The 17,998-nt window shown below is 40.1% G+C and overlaps 1 protein-coding gene across 1 annotated transcript in view; it reads right to left on the bottom strand.

Moving 5' to 3' along the window:
* Positions 1 to 12,114, bottom strand: part of LOC138962867 (synaptonemal complex protein 1-like) — a 33,640-nt gene extending 21,526 nt beyond the window's left edge. The window contains exons 1-13 of the mRNA XM_070334832.1: positions 12,016 to 12,114; positions 11,267 to 11,371; positions 11,021 to 11,078; positions 10,539 to 10,720; positions 10,026 to 10,091; positions 4,504 to 4,571; positions 4,227 to 4,300; positions 3,925 to 3,983; positions 3,440 to 3,509; positions 3,096 to 3,169; positions 2,004 to 2,112; positions 1,594 to 1,688; positions 765 to 949 (exon numbers count right to left, since the gene is read on the bottom strand). Coding sequence (XP_070190933.1) covers positions 765 to 949; positions 1,594 to 1,688; positions 2,004 to 2,112; positions 3,096 to 3,169; positions 3,440 to 3,509; positions 3,925 to 3,983; positions 4,227 to 4,300; positions 4,504 to 4,571; positions 10,026 to 10,091; positions 10,539 to 10,720; positions 11,021 to 11,078; positions 11,267 to 11,338 — 1,112 coding nt within the window. The 5' untranslated portion in view covers positions 11,339 to 11,371; positions 12,016 to 12,114. The remainder of the gene's footprint in view (positions 1 to 764; positions 950 to 1,593; positions 1,689 to 2,003; positions 2,113 to 3,095; positions 3,170 to 3,439; positions 3,510 to 3,924; positions 3,984 to 4,226; positions 4,301 to 4,503; positions 4,572 to 10,025; positions 10,092 to 10,538; positions 10,721 to 11,020; positions 11,079 to 11,266; positions 11,372 to 12,015) is intronic.
* Positions 12,115 to 17,998: the final 5,884 nt, after the last annotated feature.

The following is a 17,998-nucleotide window of genomic DNA, read 5'->3' on the forward strand; positions in this document are numbered from 1 at the left end:
ACTCAGGCTGATTCATGTTTGAAACTAAGCAGAGAACACCTCAAAATCAAGAGCACTTTTATGAGTCTCCGGATACTTTTTCTTCTTCTGCGTTCGTGGGCTGAAACTCCCTCGTACACTCGTGTTTTTTGCACGAGTGGAATTTTACGCGTATGACCGTTTTTTACCCCGCCATTTAGGCAGCCATACGCCGTTTTCGGAGGAAGCATGCTGGGTATTTTCGTGTTTCTATAACCCACCGTACTCTGACATGGATTACAGGATCTTTTTCGTGCGCACTTGGTCTTGTGCTTGCGTGTACACACCGTACCGAGGAGAGTCTGCACACAAAGTTGACTCTGAGAAATAAATCTCTCGCCAAACGTGGGGACAAACTCACGCTGACAGCGGCCAACTGGATACAAATCCAGCGCGCTACCGACTGAGCTACATCCCCGCCCGTCTCCGGATACAACCTGTGTCCCCTTCATGAAAGGATACGTACCTGTAATGACGGAGGTTCGGAGAGTATAACCTCTCAGGTAAAGTGGTACTTCAGTTTAGGGAGTCTTACTATGGAGGTATATTAATGGCACTACAAAGACAGCGTTTGAGAAATTCACTTCTTAGTGTCTGAAAAACGGAATTTCGCTGGACCACTATACAGTTTAGATCCCCCTTTTTTTTGTTTCAACACCTTGATCTTTCAGAATTTCTGTTCAAAGCCTCCAAAAATCAAGCTCTATTTTTTTATATATATATATTTGTTTAGGTCTTGTACTGACCGTTTCTGTTCATCAGCCAGCTCTGCCTTGATGAGGTGTATATCTCTCTGCATGTCTCCCTGGCGCTGGTTGAAGATGGCCACAGAGTTATTGAGCGCCTCCTGTACCGAGTTTTCCTGCTGCTTGGCTGTGTCCGCCCGCTCCCTCTCCTCCACCAGCTCTGTGGCAAGCTGCTCCTTCTCATTCTAAACGTGCCGCAAAGTCAGAGATTTGAGTGTGTGTGTGTGTGTGTGTGTGTGTGTGTGTGTGTGTGTGTGTGTGTGTGTGTGTGTGTGTGTGCGTCAGCGTGTGTGTGTGTTTGTTTGTGTTTGTGTGTGTGTGTTTTACTTTTAATGCCGATGGTGTATCTATTTTGCGTACGATCATTTTGAAAGCACTGTTAACCTGAGTGACTCGTTACTATTGGCTGCTGGGGGTGGTTTCGACAATTGCCATGGCATGTATAAAATCACCTGTCAAAGATACGGGGTAAAGGAGAACAGGTTGGGGGTAGTACGCTTGTCAGATTGTGTAGTCTTTCATTTTGATCAATTTGGTAGCAGAGAAAGCATAGCCCGCTTCATTAGAAAGGTTTGATTCACAGTAACTAATTCACGATTTTAATCTGAAGCACCTTTGCAATTATCAAAATTCTGCTGTCGTCATCGTTACTTACGATTTTTTGCGCAAGCAGCAGTGATTAGAATGTCAAAACTAGGAAGCGAGTAAGGACACGACATTCACTGAGTCAGTTAAATATACATTGGTAAAATGTTTGAAACCAACAAAGCAGATACCATGAAAGAAGGAAATACTTTTTTGAATGATGTGCTAGAACTATATATCTTACTTGTAACAGAGCGCACTCAGTCCTAAATTTCTCCAGTTCGATATTTCTTGCATTCAGTTCCTCGGACAGGCTGTTCACCTTCTGCTGGGAGGCACCTGTGTATCACAAAACACAGTACATGGAATTAGTTCCATTTGCTGCTGTTTCCAAACATTCACATGCTAAATCATGTTCTTCGCCTCAACCGTTTTTGATGGATACTTATGATACCAGATAAGTGATGCGACTCTCTGTGAGCACCTGCGGTATGAACAGTAGTATTTGCATTGAGAAAGTCAACACCAATTGTAATGGTTTATTGTCTTACACTCAAATTGAATTACAGACACACAGTCAAAGTGAAAGAAGACGAGTGAAGTGCATCACACAGAAACAGAGAGGAGTCAAAATCAATGTACACAAAACTTTACCAAGCTCTTTATCACTGGTGTGTAGTTTTTCTTCATTTTTTTGCAGCAGCACATGCACTTCTCGTAGAGATATGTTCGTTTCGTCTATCTGGTTCATCAATGATTTAATCTGCGAACAGATTGTGGAGACAAGAATAGCGCTAATTCATTGGTATTTCTTCTATGCTCATTATACATGTACTTGGTAAGACTAGGGGATTCGTTTTACCGACACCAAACTGCTTAATCCAAAGTAGAAAGGGATCATGATAATCAACGCAACTGAAAATTCTTTGCATTCTGAAGCCCGCTGACATGTGCACATTAGGACTACAATCCCAAACCCCCTACACCACTCAGCCCCGAAAGCTCAAAGACGACATTTCATATTATGATTCAGAGAATTTTGTGGACATTTTATGATGTGTGTGTTGCACGTAACATTTTTCACATTGTCTTTGAAAGACTCTCATGGGGGTAAACTTTTCATGCGTGAAAGAGAGCAAAACCCGTGTGGGTGCATGAATAATTTGGTGTCAAAGCCAAATTCCCATCAGCATGGCTGCACAAAAGCGATCCACCTCCGTAGGTGAATTATTTCCCTGAGTGGTTTTGTTACACAATTGTTAAGCCCCCGAGGGCGCACACAATGATTCGTTCACACATTTTACTTTCTCGACGATGTGTCATCATTGATATGGGGAAAAACTTGAGGGAAAATGAAACACCCAAAATAGCCAGCATGATCATTTGATACCGTATCAATAATTCTGAGAATTTTTTTTTTTCTCATGGCAAAAAGTTTCTTGTGTAGTTGAACATCAAAGAATACAAAGCAGATTGAATAAGGTTTTTCATCAAGGGAAGCTGTCGTCAATGCGTGCTCGCATGCGAATATGTGTTCCTGAAAATTGGGTCATGTCGGGAAATCATCAAACACTAGAAGTGTGCAACGTTTCAAAGCTCTAGGGTTCAAACACATCTGAGATAACCTCAGCATTAAGTTCTATGTTCACGGACGGATGGTCGTCCGAACGTCCATATATACTGACGGACATTGTGCAAATTACTAAGCCGGACTCACTGATTCCTCAGGTGAGTCAAAAAAGTTACCTGACAGTCCGTTTCTGCAGTCTTTTGTTGTAATTGTTGCTGCAAACTCAGCCGCTGCTCTTGTTCTTGTTGCACTGATAATAGTAACACAAAATACACAAAGATGACAGACTATGTGCGCAACTCTATTCACTAACTTTGTTTCTTTATTTTTGAGTTATGCTGACACAATCACTTATGACCTTTCAAACATCCAAATGAAAGAAATAATGAGTATACACTTTACTGCTTTGTGTTGTATCATATGGTACCTATAATTGTAGACGAAATCAAAGTCTGCTTGATACAATGGTATTCTGAAAAGAACAGTATAATGTTCACACAAGAGGCGTCAACAAGAATACCTTGGGTGATAAAAGTTTCCTGGTTCTGTTTGGCTTCCACCTGCAGCTTTTTGAATTTTGTTACCATCTCCTGCACATGCAAAAAGTGTGCGGTCATAACGTCAATGCATTAGCCAATACTAATTAGATGCATGTTATTGATTGTCAAATCTCAAAGTGTTAGCCAATCCTGATTAGATACATTTTCTGGATTGCCAAATTTCAAAGTCTTAGCTAGTACTGATTAGATATACATGTATGTTACTGATTATCATTTTCAAAGAGAGATTGACAAGCATAGCTGCATAGTTTCTACCCAACTGTACATTATACTGATGAGATATTCAGTTTAGAACTTAAACGGTGCAATAATAAATTATTTGTTTATCTTCAGAAGATTATGTAAGTCTACTACATACTGCAGATTAACTGGCATGCCTTTTCCACGATTGCATGCCCGTTAGTATTACATTCGATTAATTCTTTTTGGGGCTCACTGTGCTCACCTCAAATTGTTGAGCGTGCTCTTTTTCCAGGTATTTCAGCTCCGTTCGTTCTGTCTCGCCTGCAAAACACCGCAGTTCACTGTTAAACGAACTGCTGGCATCTAGAAACAGGCATTTATAACACGTTTTTCCATGAACATAAAAATAATGCATGCCCATATTCCTTCTTAGTCTTTAAATAATCTCCATTAGCCGCAAGTTGCGATTCTAAATTCTCTTTGTTGCTAAACTAGCTCAGTTTTTACGAAAAAATGTCATTATTTGCAATGCTTTTTCAGTCCACATAAAATCCATGTACTTACAACTGGATATCTTTTCCTCCAACCGTTCCTCTTGGTTCTTCAGAACACCAATCAAGTCTCGCGTGTGCTGGATCCTTCACAAAAATCAAACAAATCTCACGGTTTCACAAATCGCACTGTTTCAGAAATGTTGTGATGAATGATTTCAACCTTTTAGTTTTACTAATGCCGTCGACAGTTTACTGATCAATTATGCTATCTGTTGTGAATATAATTTTTTCCATGATTTTCTATTCTTCTATCAAATGTATGCTAACATTGAGAGACCCGACATTACCTTTGTTGTACCTCTTCTCTGTTGCCCAGTTCATCTTGAAGTTTTGTGCTCAGGTTTTCATTCTCCAGCTGCACATGAAAAAAAGTTCAAATGCTAAACGATACGTCGATTACAGATGCGAACCTCCATACTAGGGATGAAAAGAGCACATGTGTCCAACCTCACACAAACTAAAGATACATTTCTTCTCGTATACACGGTCATGTGTGTCGATCTCCACATACCAGCCTTGACCTTGATATGGGATAAAGACACCCTTTCCAGGGCTGGATCTGAGGTTCCGAAAGCCACGCCCCAGCCTTCCTCGATCCCTCCCCCCCCCCCCCCCCACCCCCCTTCTCCCTCAACCCAAACCTGGCAAATGTCCCTTTTTTAAGCAGACACAAATTACCCCTTTCAAATTGTCAAATTTTACCAGCACCCGGGGAGCCTTGAACCGCCTGGCCAGTCCTTGTACCCTGCCTCATTTGAGATCTAGAAGCCCCTCCCACTCTTACATGAGGTCCAGCCATGTAGTCCAGGCATCTTAGCCACTTTAGTGAAGGGAACGTTGAAGTGACAATGACTAGGTTTAAAATGTCCCTTATCAGAAAGTTCAACCTCATTCCTTTGATGTTTATTAAACACATTTTCATATAAAGTTGGCGCTTCATACGGAAAAATGGCTTTGAAATTGACCCAAATCCTTCTTTGGGCTCTGTAAATGTCGTTTGGGGGTATGGTTGTAAAATGGTATCTACTGGTCACCCCAATGTATAAACTGAAAACTCTTTCTGCACCAGAACACGCAGAAAGGATTGTATCTGCCTGATGTCTGATGCTTTTCAAAATCCCCAACCACTAACACCTTCAAAACGGACTTTAACTGACACTGTTGTTTTTCCCTATATAATCCTTACTATTTTTCCGAGACGTCGTCGTGTTGTGTATTTAGCTTGCCACAACCTCATACATGGTCCTAAAAGTTAAAGTTGAAGAAAATACTAAAGATAAATGAAAAAGCTGACGCAGTGTCATTCGCACCGTGAATCCCCCCATGGGAACATACTAAAGTCTGGTTCCAAATAGGCTCAATTTCCTTCTATTTCTTTGTATTTCTGCCTCGTAGGGGTAGGGGTGTTCAAACCAAAGGCACCTTTAAACCAAAATTCAAATCACACATCTTACAATACTAAGACACTCAGCAGTAAAAGGGTGTCTGCTGGTAAAAAATTCCAAACAATCCTAAAAGTACTTCACTACTAAAAGTGCTTTTAAAAAGAGCCGTTATTTTTCCCTCTATATTCAGTATTGTGTTTTCTGCGAACATGTAGTCTATTTAGATGGTTGTCGTGTGCACTTGAGTTGCTAAAGCGTTTTCAGTTGGGCATATGTCGAAAAGCAAAGAATTAGCCCTTTGAAAACCATCAGAACTGTCACACAAAAATAACATTTACCTATCTCACCAACTGACCAAACATAGGGCTTTTCCTTATGTATTATGTATTGTCGTGTTTTTTGTAGCATACTTGTGAAAACAGCCACCACTGTTGTAAATGATACTTTAAAGAGCATTATTTCATTTTTACAGTTGAAGGACAACCTGGACTGCCGTATATTACAGCTGTTTTACAATCAGCCAAAATTTTCTTAACAAACGTATGTTAAGAACAACTCCCATAGTGAAATTGAAGGAAAACAAATTGAAAATCCCCCTGCCTTAGAGGAGCTAAAGAATCAACAATAAACGACTGCATGGATAGCTTGATGCACGAATGCATTGCGGACATGTTTGTCTCCAACCAAGAGAAAGTTCCAAAAAATCCCTTTTGTGCTTCTTATTATACAGTGACGTCAAAGACAGCCTTTTCTGCTGTTCATACATTCAGGGGTTATGGTTACACTAAACGACGTAGTTGTAGACATACTGCCATCCAGATTTATTTTTTCCTTGCGAGCAGTCACAGGGTGTTTGTGCTGTCTGCCAACCGTTAGATGACCCCGCCCAAGTCTGTTAAGGGACCGTTTGACCGTTATAGAACGCGTCTTTTTGATTTTTTGGCACAGTTGGAAACGGTTGATTTTTATCCCTACCATTGTTTCCAAACATTATATAGGAATGTTTTGTGAACAACGGATAATAGCCGCTACTCGCATGTGTAGCAAAAGTGAGCGTACATACTCACCCTGGTCGTCCAGCCGTTGTCCGTTGCCCGTCTTTATCTGTCTGTACTGAACATTACCTTTGGATATTTCTCCAACGCTATGAAGTGAAGAAACACCAAATGTTGCAAAATGTTGTATGACCCCAAGAGCTCAAAAAAGATACTTGAGAACCTTGACCTTACCTTAAGGTCAAGGTCACATGGAGAATGAATGTGGTCTAAAAACTGCAAAATTTCACATTGTGCCAGTTTTCTGGAAAACAAATTAAAAACAGCGGGCTTAGTTTTGTATGGTATACAAGAAAAAGAAAGCCTTATCTTCTGATACCATTTTGGTTGACCTCGCTTCAATGTCAAGGTCACAGGAGTCCTTCAAAGTTGAATTGTATACATGTTTTGAAGTGACCTTGACCCTGAACTATGAAAAAAATCTTTCAAACTTCATAATTGTGTGGGGCACATGTTATATACTGATATTGAGCCACATTTAGTCACATATCATCAAGGTCAAGGTCACTTTGCCCCTTATGAAATGTGACTGAAACGGGCAATTGAATCACTAAAAGTGACAATGTCTCTTTGTAGAAAGTGCCAATAAGTATGTTTATGCTTCCTATGTCTTGAATTGATAGCCTTGTGATGTGTGACCTTTGATGATCTTGACCTTGGCCAAAGGTCATGTGTAATTTGGTAGGAAAAATCTGTAAAACAGTTCTAATAGTGTACAATGTCCTTGCCAGCTTCAGTTGTTAGACCTTCACCTTCAAGGTCACCTGAAGGTCAAGGTCACTTTAAGACAAAGGTCAAGCATGAGAGTCGCATGGGCTTTGCTTTGTTAAGATTTTTTACCAAGACACATGGATTTCTTTACCCGGCTTGGTCACATTTTTCATAGGGGTCAATGTGACCTTGACCCTAACGATATGTGACCAGATGTGGCTCACTATGAAATTCTAACAAACGCCCCACTCAGTGTTTAAGTTTGTAAGAGATATCGTCCATAGTAAAGTTAAAGGGGCAAGCTCACATCAAAATATGTCTACAATTCAACTTTGAAGGGCTCCTCTGACCTTGACATTGAAGCGAGGTCAACCAAAATGGTATCAGAAGATAAGGCTTTCTTTTTCTTGTATACCATACAAAACTAAGCCCGCTGTTTTTAATTTGTTTTCCAGAAAACTGGCACAATGTGAAATTTTGCAGTTTTTAGACCACATTAATTCTCCCTGTGACCTTGACCTTATGGTAAGGTCAAGGTTCTCAAGTATATTTTTTGAGCTCTTGGGGTCATACAACATTTTGCAACATTTGGTGTTTCTTCACTTCATAGCGTTGGAGAAATATCCAAAGGTAATGTTCAGTACAGACAGATAAAGACGGGCAACGGACAACGGCTGGACGACCAGGGTGAGTATGTACGCTCACTTTTGCTACACATGCGAGTAGCGGCTATTATCCGTTGTTCACAAAACATTCCTATATAATGTTTGGAAACAATGGTAGGGATAAAAATCAACCGTTTCCAACTGTGCCAAAAAATCAAAAAGACGCGTTCTATAACGGTCAAACGGTCCCTTAACAGACTTGGGCGGGGTCATCTAACGGTTGGCAGACAGCACAAACACCCTGTGACTGCTCGCAAGGAAAAAATAAATCTGGATGGCAGTATGGCTACAACTACGTCGTTTAGTGTAACCATAACCCCTGAATGTATGAACAGCAGAAAAGGCTGTCTTTGACGTCACTGTATAATAAGAAGCACAAAAGGGATTTTTTGGAACTTTCTCTTGGTTGGAGACAAACATGTCCGCAATGCATTCGTGCATCAAGCTATCCATGCAGTCGTTTATTGTTGATTCTTTAGCTCCTCTATGGCAGGGGGATTTTCAATTTGTTTTCCTTCAATTTCACTATGGGAGTTGTTCTTAACATACGTTTGTTAAGAAAATTTTGGCTGATTGTAAAACAGCTGTAATATACGGCAGTCCAGGTTGTCCTTCAACTGTAAAAATGAAATAATGCTCTTTAAAGTATCATTTACAACAGTGGTGGCTGTTTTCACAAGTATGCTACAAAAAACACGACAATACATAATACATAAGGAAAAGCCCTATGTTTGGTCAGTTGGTGAGATAGGTAAATGTTATTTTTGTGTGACAGTTCTGATGGTTTTCAAAGGGCTAATTCTTTGCTTTTCGACATATGCCCAACTGAAAACGCTTTAGCAACTCAAGTGCACACGACAACCATCTAAATAGACTACATGTTCGCAGAAAACACAATACTGAATATAGAGGGAAAAATAACGGCTCTTTTTAAAAGCACTTTTAGTAGTGAAGTACTTTTAGGATTGTTTGGAATTTTTTACCAGCAGACACCCTTTTACTGCTGAGTGTCTTAGTATTGTAAGATGTGTGATTTGAATTTTGGTTTAAAGGTGCCTTTGGTTTGAACACCCCTACCCCTACGAGGCAGAAATACAAAGAAATAGAAGGAAATTGAGCCTATTTGGAACCAGACTTTAGTATGTTCCCATGGGGGGATTCACGGTGCGAATGACACTGCGTCAGCTTTTTCATTTATCTTTAGTATTTTCTTCAACTTTAACTTTTAGGACCATGTATGAGGTTGTGGCAAGCTAAATACACAACACGACGACGTCTCGGAAAAATAGTAAGGATTATATAGGGAAAAACAACAGTGTCAGTTAAAGTCCGTTTTGAAGGTGTTAGTGGTTGGGGATTTTGAAAAGCATCAGACATCAGGCAGATACAATCCTTTCTGCGTGTTCTGGTGCAGAAAGAGTTTTCAGTTTATACATTGGGGTGACCAGTAGATACCATTTTACAACCATACCCCCAAACGACATTTACAGAGCCCAAAGAAGGATTTGGGTCAATTTCAAAGCCATTTTTCCGTATGAAGCGCCAACTTTATATGAAAATGTGTTTAATAAACATCAAAGGAATGAGGTTGAACTTTCTGATAAGGGACATTTTAAACCTAGTCATTGTCACTTCAACGTTGTTCTCTAATATGCCTGGACTAATGCTTCCACTAAGACATACCAAAACCCAGCATATTCTCTGCTTCTCGATTAGAGTGATAATTTTTGGTTGATCAATTTCGTACCTGACACCTGTGTCGATTTTCCACGTGAACTCAGCAAAAACTGGTCACTCTACAGAGCAAGCAGCCAGCCGGCTGTTAAATGTTGGTACGTGTTTGGAGTGGTAGGATGCTTACATCGCATACAAGCCTGGACTTACATATATATGTGATGGGTGTACAAGAAGATGCACATTTAGACGAGAATGAGAGTACATGTAGATGTATACTGCCTCATGAATCGCATGCGTTAAAGGTACATGTACTAACCTGTAGCTCCAGGATGGATTTTCGGAGAACCTCTACTGTCATGTTGGCTTCATTCAGTTTCTTGTCCTGAAAAAATGAAGAAGACAGAGTGGAATACTGATAACATGTTTAGAATACAACTGGGGCAGATGATCAAATCAATAATTAAACACTCGAGTTAAAAAGACCTAGAAGGGTTTGTCTGGTTGTTGCTTCTGTTTTTCTTTCTCCTTTGCTGACTGCTGAACAGAAGTCCTTGTTAACACTGCTATCACGCTTTCAACTGACATATTGTCGCGCACCTTTAGTTTTATGAACTAATCGACCAAATAAACACAAAGAACAGATGAACATTTTCATCATCTGTTCCTGATGCAAGAAACATGCAATAGCAGTTTACCCATCAAACTTTACAACTATTTTCCCAAAGCTCAAAGCTCCCTACATCCCAAAGCTCAAAGCTCCCTACATCCCAAAGCTCAAAGCTCTCTACATCACAACCCCCCACCCCACCCCCATCCTTCTCCTCCGGACCTTGTGTTTCATGTCCATCTCAGTCTGAACTTTCCACTTGCGGATCTTGTCAGCCTCCTGGTGCAGCTTGGCATGAAGTGAGGTCAGTCTCTCTGTGCCCAGTGCAGAATCCTGCTGTTGCTGCTGCTGTTGTTGCTGCTGCTGCTGGAGCTGATGGGATGGCTGGCTACTCTTGTGGGACTCTGACGATAATAATTCAATGACATCAATTTGAGAAAACATGTAATTGTTCAGATATGATGAAGTTCCAGAATGGTGTCTAATTGCTCAAGTGTGCGTGCGTGTGCGCGTGTGTGTGTGTGTGTTTGCGTGCGTTTGTCGTTCTGAGTATGACTATGTGACAGTGTGTGTTGTAATAAGCCTAACGTATGTAAACAGTATTGACTTCTTACGCATGTAATTTGTGTTTCTTTTAGTTGTTTTGGTTTGTTCTGCAATTGCATTGGATGAAAACACAATTTCCACAGAAAACGGAAACTAACCTGTTCCCATAGTCCTAGCTTGCTGGTTCGTGTTCTTCATTCTGATATCACCAACCGTCTGCAAGAAGAAAATAAAAAGTTTTCCATTACTTAATGTTAGTTCAATTGTGACACACCCTTTTCCCGTTTTACAAGTTACACATACACAGACTAGACGAGCATAAGCGGGTGATAAGGGTACACAGAGAGAAGCAAAAACTGCCAGACAGACAGTGAACAGGAAGCTGCGTTGTACATTCAGATTACCTCAAACAACTGAAACTGAAAATCGCTGTTTGCAGACTTAGTGTGCACCTTCTGTTGGTACTGCCGCTGCATTCTCACCAACCGTCATTTGTTTGTCGGTAGAATCTGACAAATCAACAATGGCATTGAAATGTATTAAACCACTTAAAACACTAGTCATTCGAAATGATATGCAGCGATCTCCCTCAACAGAAGGCAACCCTTTCAGTTTAACAACAAAAAGCAGATCATACTATCACTATCAGGGAGAGATGTTGTCCGGTTCTGTCCGAAAACCTCACTGTTTTGACTTTTGTAATGTGTCATACATGTGCATGTATTGTTTGCAGGTCCCTCTCTGCTCCCATAGTTTATGCACTAAGCAGTACAAACCATTAAGTTTCACATCGTCAGGGTTGAAACTGATAATGCGCACCTTTGGTTGTGTATTACTATTAGATCTGGCTTTGACTGAAAACTTTGACATTGCCGCACTAATTTTGCGACTGAATTTAAACATCCAGCAAGCAGTATCCCAAGACAGCAATTCCAAACTAATCGTATCTGTACAACTCTCAAAATATCATTTTATGCCGCACGATTAGATGAAATTGATTGTAATAATGTGGCAGCCATCTTGAAACGTTTTTATGTTTGTCTGAAAGTGAAAGAATGGGTCTGACAAGTCAGTGTTTTAAGCTTGACATGCAGAATCTCTTGTTGTCATTTCTGGAATTAAGCAAAAGCATTTTCACTCTCACAGTTCTTACCTGCGTTGCTTTGATGACAGCACAACTTTAGATAACTTCGTTTTATGATCTTGACATGAATTGCATCCAATCGTCTGCTCTCACAACGGATGCTACTCAAAAAACATGGCGCGGAAAAGTTTTACGCCATCTCAAATGTATGGATCGGAAAAGATATGGTATCAAAACCTTGTTATACCTTTGCCTAACCAAGAATTTAAAAAAAACTGGTTCTTGGGTGTCTGTGTACGTTAATGTTAGTCAGTTTACCTTGGAGAATGACGATCGTCCTTTTTTAAGGATAACAATCGTTTGTTCATTTCTCAGGTGCGAGGAAATTGATTCCGCATAACTCTTACCTTCTTTCGTTGTTGTCTATGTTCGAGCGCTTACCTCCCTTTCTTCAGACCTTACTAAGTTGGCAAAGAAATGTTAGAGTTAGTAATGATAATGAAATGATTATTGTCACGCTCCGGTGTTATCCGAAAGCCTAACTCTTCTATTTTTCTCCTCCTCATTCTCCTGCTTGTTCTCTATTGTCCTATTGTGAATAATATGGCCTAATAGTGTTCTGGTTGCTAAGTGCCATACATTAAATCTATTGATTTAATGAAATATCATTTCTTAAAAGTCAAACCCACTAATGACAATGAAAACTATGAAGAAAGAACTAGCACTCAAGTCGATAAAATAACAAACATACATGTATATGATATTTTTTTTTTTAAAAAGAAAAAAAGAAGATTATTAAACAGACGTCATTAAATCCACTGTTTGTGTGCGAGTTCGTCTTGAAAGATCCAGAATACATAGACACAAAAAAATAGATTTTGTTAATCTTAGTGGATTCATGTTTTTGATAGAAACTCTTATTTTGGTGTATGTCCAGTGTAACCTGGATATGTTGTTTTTCGAAACAGTGTTGCTGAATTATGTCAAACGTACGCTCGATCGTGATTATACTGGTTGATGTAAATGATTGCATCAGTTGCCGTTGTTGCTGTTCTTGTTAATGCTGCTAGGGACGTTGTTGTACCAACAAACTCAAACACGCACGCACGCACGCACCCACACACACACACACACACACACACACACACACACACACACACACACACACACACACACACACACACACACACACCAAACAAATGTCTTCATATATATGTCAGTTGTTTATTACTCCTCTTCTCAAGTCATCTTTTTCACTTTAAAAAAAAAACTTTCAAATTTACAGTGTCACAACCACGGAACCACATATGTTGAAATAGCCTTTTCACTGGGGTAACTTTATTCTTATTACCTCCTTCTTTGCATCATCCAATAATTTTGAAAATCTAAATGGAACATATTCATGCGGACAATGGCCAATGCAAACAAAGACGAACTATAAATAATTGTGGTTGTGTACAAAAGGCTTCCCGATTTTTAAGCATTGTTTCAAGTCATCGTCGGACAAAGCGAAAAATGCGACTAGGCCTACGATCGGAATTATGCATACCAAAGCCTTACAAAAAGCTCAAACTACGCACTATAGTAATCTATAGAAAGCCTACCACACTCTTTGCTATAAAAATAGATATAAATCCGATCACCAGAAAGAGTTCTACGCCTGTAGTTAATAAACCCGTGGTATTTAAATACACACACACACACTGTCACACACACACACACAAAACTCTTATGTGTTACTGAATTTCTCTTCTCCTTCTCGGCCATTGCGGAACAAAAAAATATTGTTTATAACACTCATAAGCCATCCGAAAAAATGAGATCGCAAAGCAAACATCAAGAAACCAGTATACATTTCAAAGAAGTTTGTTTGTTTATTTGTTGCTTAACGTCCAGCCGACTACGCAGAGCCATATCAGGACGAGGAAGGGGGGGATGAAGGGGGCCACTTGTCAAGCGATTCCTGTTTACAAATGCACTAACCCATTACTTGTGTCCCAGCAGGCTTTAGTAAAACTAAATTAATACCTACTGGAAGATTACCAGTTTCCAGTATGTTAAAATAGGCTTAAAGGCACAGTAAGCCTCCCGTAAACCATCACAGATACGGTCAGGCTTTTACACACAGTACAAACACCCTTTCATTTAAACACTCACCGATTGAGAACATCCTAGGTGCCCTCCGTAAAGAGCGAACAATTTTCAAAGAATTTATTTTTGCGTGGTTTATCTTACCCCTGAGCCATCGTGAACCCGTGTGATCCAGTTTCCCTTTTTCACAATGTAGTCGTCAGTAAGTTATTTGAATGCGACTATTTACAATAGCACGTTTTTATGCACGAAACAAACGGCTGTGGTTCACAAGAACTCTAGCGATGGCTTTTGACTGTTGAGAGGAACGGCGATATGCACTGATAAACCGGCGTCGTCTGCTACGACCCTTGCGTGACCCTGCTTCCGGGCTTTTCTTTTTTCAAACTTTCACAACTTCGAATTGTACTGATCTTGTCTTGATGAAAAAAGAATTCTTTTATGATTAAAGAATGTTTGTGTAACAAGCTGTCAATTTATTATTTAGATTTTAAAAGTTAGGTCTAGTGCAAAAACGCACCACGGTCCAAAAACATTTTGATAATCATCGATTCACGGCTATCACCAGTTTACATCGATAGAATGAGACCCGAAGGGAAGTAACTCATGTTTGACCTGAGTTCAGGATGGGTCCAAAAAGTGTTCGAGACAATCTGCAAAATTAATTCTTTAAAAATTGCTCGCTCTTTACGTAGGGCACCTAGGATGTTCCCGTTTGGTGAGCGTTCAAATGGAAGGGTGTTTGTACTGTGTGTAAAAGCCTGACAGTATCTGTGATGGTTTAGGGGAGGCTTACTGTCCGGGCGTGAATTCCGGTATTCATAACAGCCGTCCAGCACCAAAACGAGGCGCCATTGCTGTTGAGGCCAAGTCCACGAAAATAAATTCTTTGAAAATTTCTCACGCTCGACAGAAAGCAGCCAGGATGTTCCCGTTCGGTGAGCGTTCAAATGGAAGTATGCTTGTACTATATGTAGACGCTCGGGGAGCTCTGTGATGGTTTACGGGAGGCTTACTGTGCCTTTAACCTATATACTGCTGGACTTACATCAGAACACTAACAGATTAAACTATACATGAATCGCGAGACAAGCGGCAAGAGAAGAGATTTTTGGAAAAAATACAGGTGAATGAGCAAGAAGGCAGAAAAAAGAAAAGAATTCATGAAGAAAAAGAGAGCATGACAGGAAAGAGGAACCAAAAATCTACCTAACAGCAAACTAGAAAGCTCCTGCGGTTCCAAAAACAGGAGGGGCCTTTAATTTCATAACCGCAGTGCCCCACTGCGGGAATTTCAAAGAAGTTTTGTACTGCTATATATCGGTTATGGTTAGAATAATACAGCATGTTGAGAAAGGAATGACTATCGAAGACAGTGACAAGCAGCTCACACAACCTCAAGCAAAGTAACAAACAGACCGCAATGTACACGCTAGTAAGACTGCACAAATTGACAGCTTTGTAGTATTAAGGGTGGATCACAACGCAAACTATGAGACAGACACAAGTCTATACACACATTATACCCAATGATATTCACACTGGCTTTCTTTGAAGACATACATCCACAGTCAACATTTCTCAACAACAACAACAACTGACACAACAACAACAACAACAACAACAACAACAATATCCGCTCCAGTTTTACAAAGCAAACATGTTCTCTGTAACAAGCTCCAATTAATCTGGGAGACATACGCGCCAATTAAGAATCTCTAACAACAACAACAACAACAACAACAACAACGATAACTCTGAAGCGTATGCACGTGTACATCAAAACATTTCATGAAGGCAGTAAAGCAGCAAGAAATAGCATCATTCTTCAACGAAAGTGAGAAATCAAGCACATCAGTAATTGCACAAATTTGTAGAAAAAAGCCAATATGTACAAGATCGTTATATTTAAAAACAACGGCGAATGCATATTTATTTGAACATAATTATTTAGCTTGCACAAAATACCGGATTCCGTTTTCATGACAACTGCAGCATGTGGCACGAAGTGTTCTTCCATCATCGATTTAACAAGTGACGAAAGTGAAATATATACAAGTGGCAAAAGAAAATATACACACACGCAAAAATAACTTGACACAGCTAACAGCTAAGTCACCTTAAATATGGATGTATGTACAATAATCTCTTGCAAAGTAAACATAAATAGTACTGGCGTGCAGAAAGTTATCTCTACATTGGTTACACACACGTCAACGAAAGGAGAGAAGTTGGTTATATGTACACGTAAGTCAGTTTAAAGGAAAGAATGTACAGTAACAATAATAGCACCTGGGAGAAGATATGTTCCTCATCACAACGGGCGACTTGCATGCATGCACCACCAACACAAGTCAAAAGATGTAAGAAGAAGTCAGTGGCATTTTCACAGAAACAAACTTTTACAGCAACGTTATTCCTCGTCAAAAATATTCTACGACACCACGATATTTAATTTAGATACTAACGAAAGATATCTGAAGTAGCTTTATTCCCCTTTTTAACCGTTGTATTTAGGGGGGGGGGGGGGGGAGGGGGGTGGCGAAGCTATGATATAACTCAAATGAGAAAATCGATTTCTAAGCTTACTTTTGTTTGTCTTTTTTTTTTTTAATGTAAAACGTAACACAGAAGGAAGCAAATTTATCCGAAAAATCTTAACTGAATGATCATTCTAACAATACATACAATGTACATGAGCGAGTTTTTGTGTTCAGGTAAACATAAGCATAGTTATGGGTATATCACCTTCAGAGACATGTCCGAATCTCAGGGAAACGACAGGAGCGATAGTGTGTGAAAGAAATATCTGCGCCATTGCAGTAAGTTAATTCTGGAATGATGCAGCTTCAGAACTATTCACACACACACACACACACACTCACACACACACACACACACACACACACAGGGGGGGGGGAGGTAGCAGGCAAAAAGGGAACGAGAATCAAAAGAAACTCGATCACTTGAAAAGTGTTCTCTGTGCTATCATGAAATACACTACTGCCTTGTGCACATCTCTGAACTTAAATTTAAAGTTTAATCATAAGTTTGGCTTCAGATTTTACCCTCCAAAACACTACTTTACCCCCTTCCCACATTTAAAGCAAACTCTTGGTTAACTCTCTCTGTCTCTCTGTCTCTCTCTGTGTCTCTGTCTCTCTCTCTGTCTCTCTATGTCTCTCTCTCTGGCTCTGGCTCTGTCTGTCTGTTTGTCTGTCTCTCTCTTTCTCTCTCTCTCTCTCTCTCTCTCTCTCTCTCTCTCTCTCTCTCTCTCTCTCTCTCTCTCTCTCTCTCTCTCTCTCTCTCTCTCTCTCTCTCTTTTGAACCCCCCGAGACACGAAAGAAAGAAAACTTTTAAAGGCAATGGAATATAGGCTTTCTGAGCTACATGTTAGAAGCCACTGCACACTAAACTTTGTTGGAGTTTAAGTTTGCCAAAGCACGCCTTGGGAACCAAAAAATCGATTTTCCCTCCTTGAATAAGATCCCACAAGTTATCTACAGATCCACATCCACAACTCATCAACAAAAGTAAGGGCTGCAAACATCACCCAGACGACGCTTTTATGATGGTGTGTTTATGATGGGGCTGGGGGCCAGATTCATTAGACATTTCCCAGGACAATTTGTGTCTCAACTATTGCAGAACGACCTTTATCGTTGCACTGGAAACGCTCAAAGGTGTCAACTCCTGACAGTCTAGAGAAGTAATTGAAAGGCATTTCACATCCAAAACGTAAGGAACCTCAGGCAGCCTACTGGAGAAGAATACTGGGAATTTGCAGACTTCATAACGACTTTGCAGAGGACAGTATCGCCTCTGTGAAGTGTGTAGAGTTGGCTTGTACGCCAACATAACGCGCAACACTAATGGACACTCTTGAAGTATTTGTATCTAAAAGAGAAGGGAGGAAAGCAAAGGTGTTTAAGGCAAGTTTTTAACCGTGATCTTTTTTGG

Source organism: Littorina saxatilis, linkage group LG3 (assembly GCF_037325665.1).
Source record: "Littorina saxatilis isolate snail1 linkage group LG3, US_GU_Lsax_2.0, whole genome shotgun sequence".
NCBI classification, from domain to species: Eukaryota; Metazoa; Mollusca; class Gastropoda; order Littorinimorpha; family Littorinidae; genus Littorina; species Littorina saxatilis.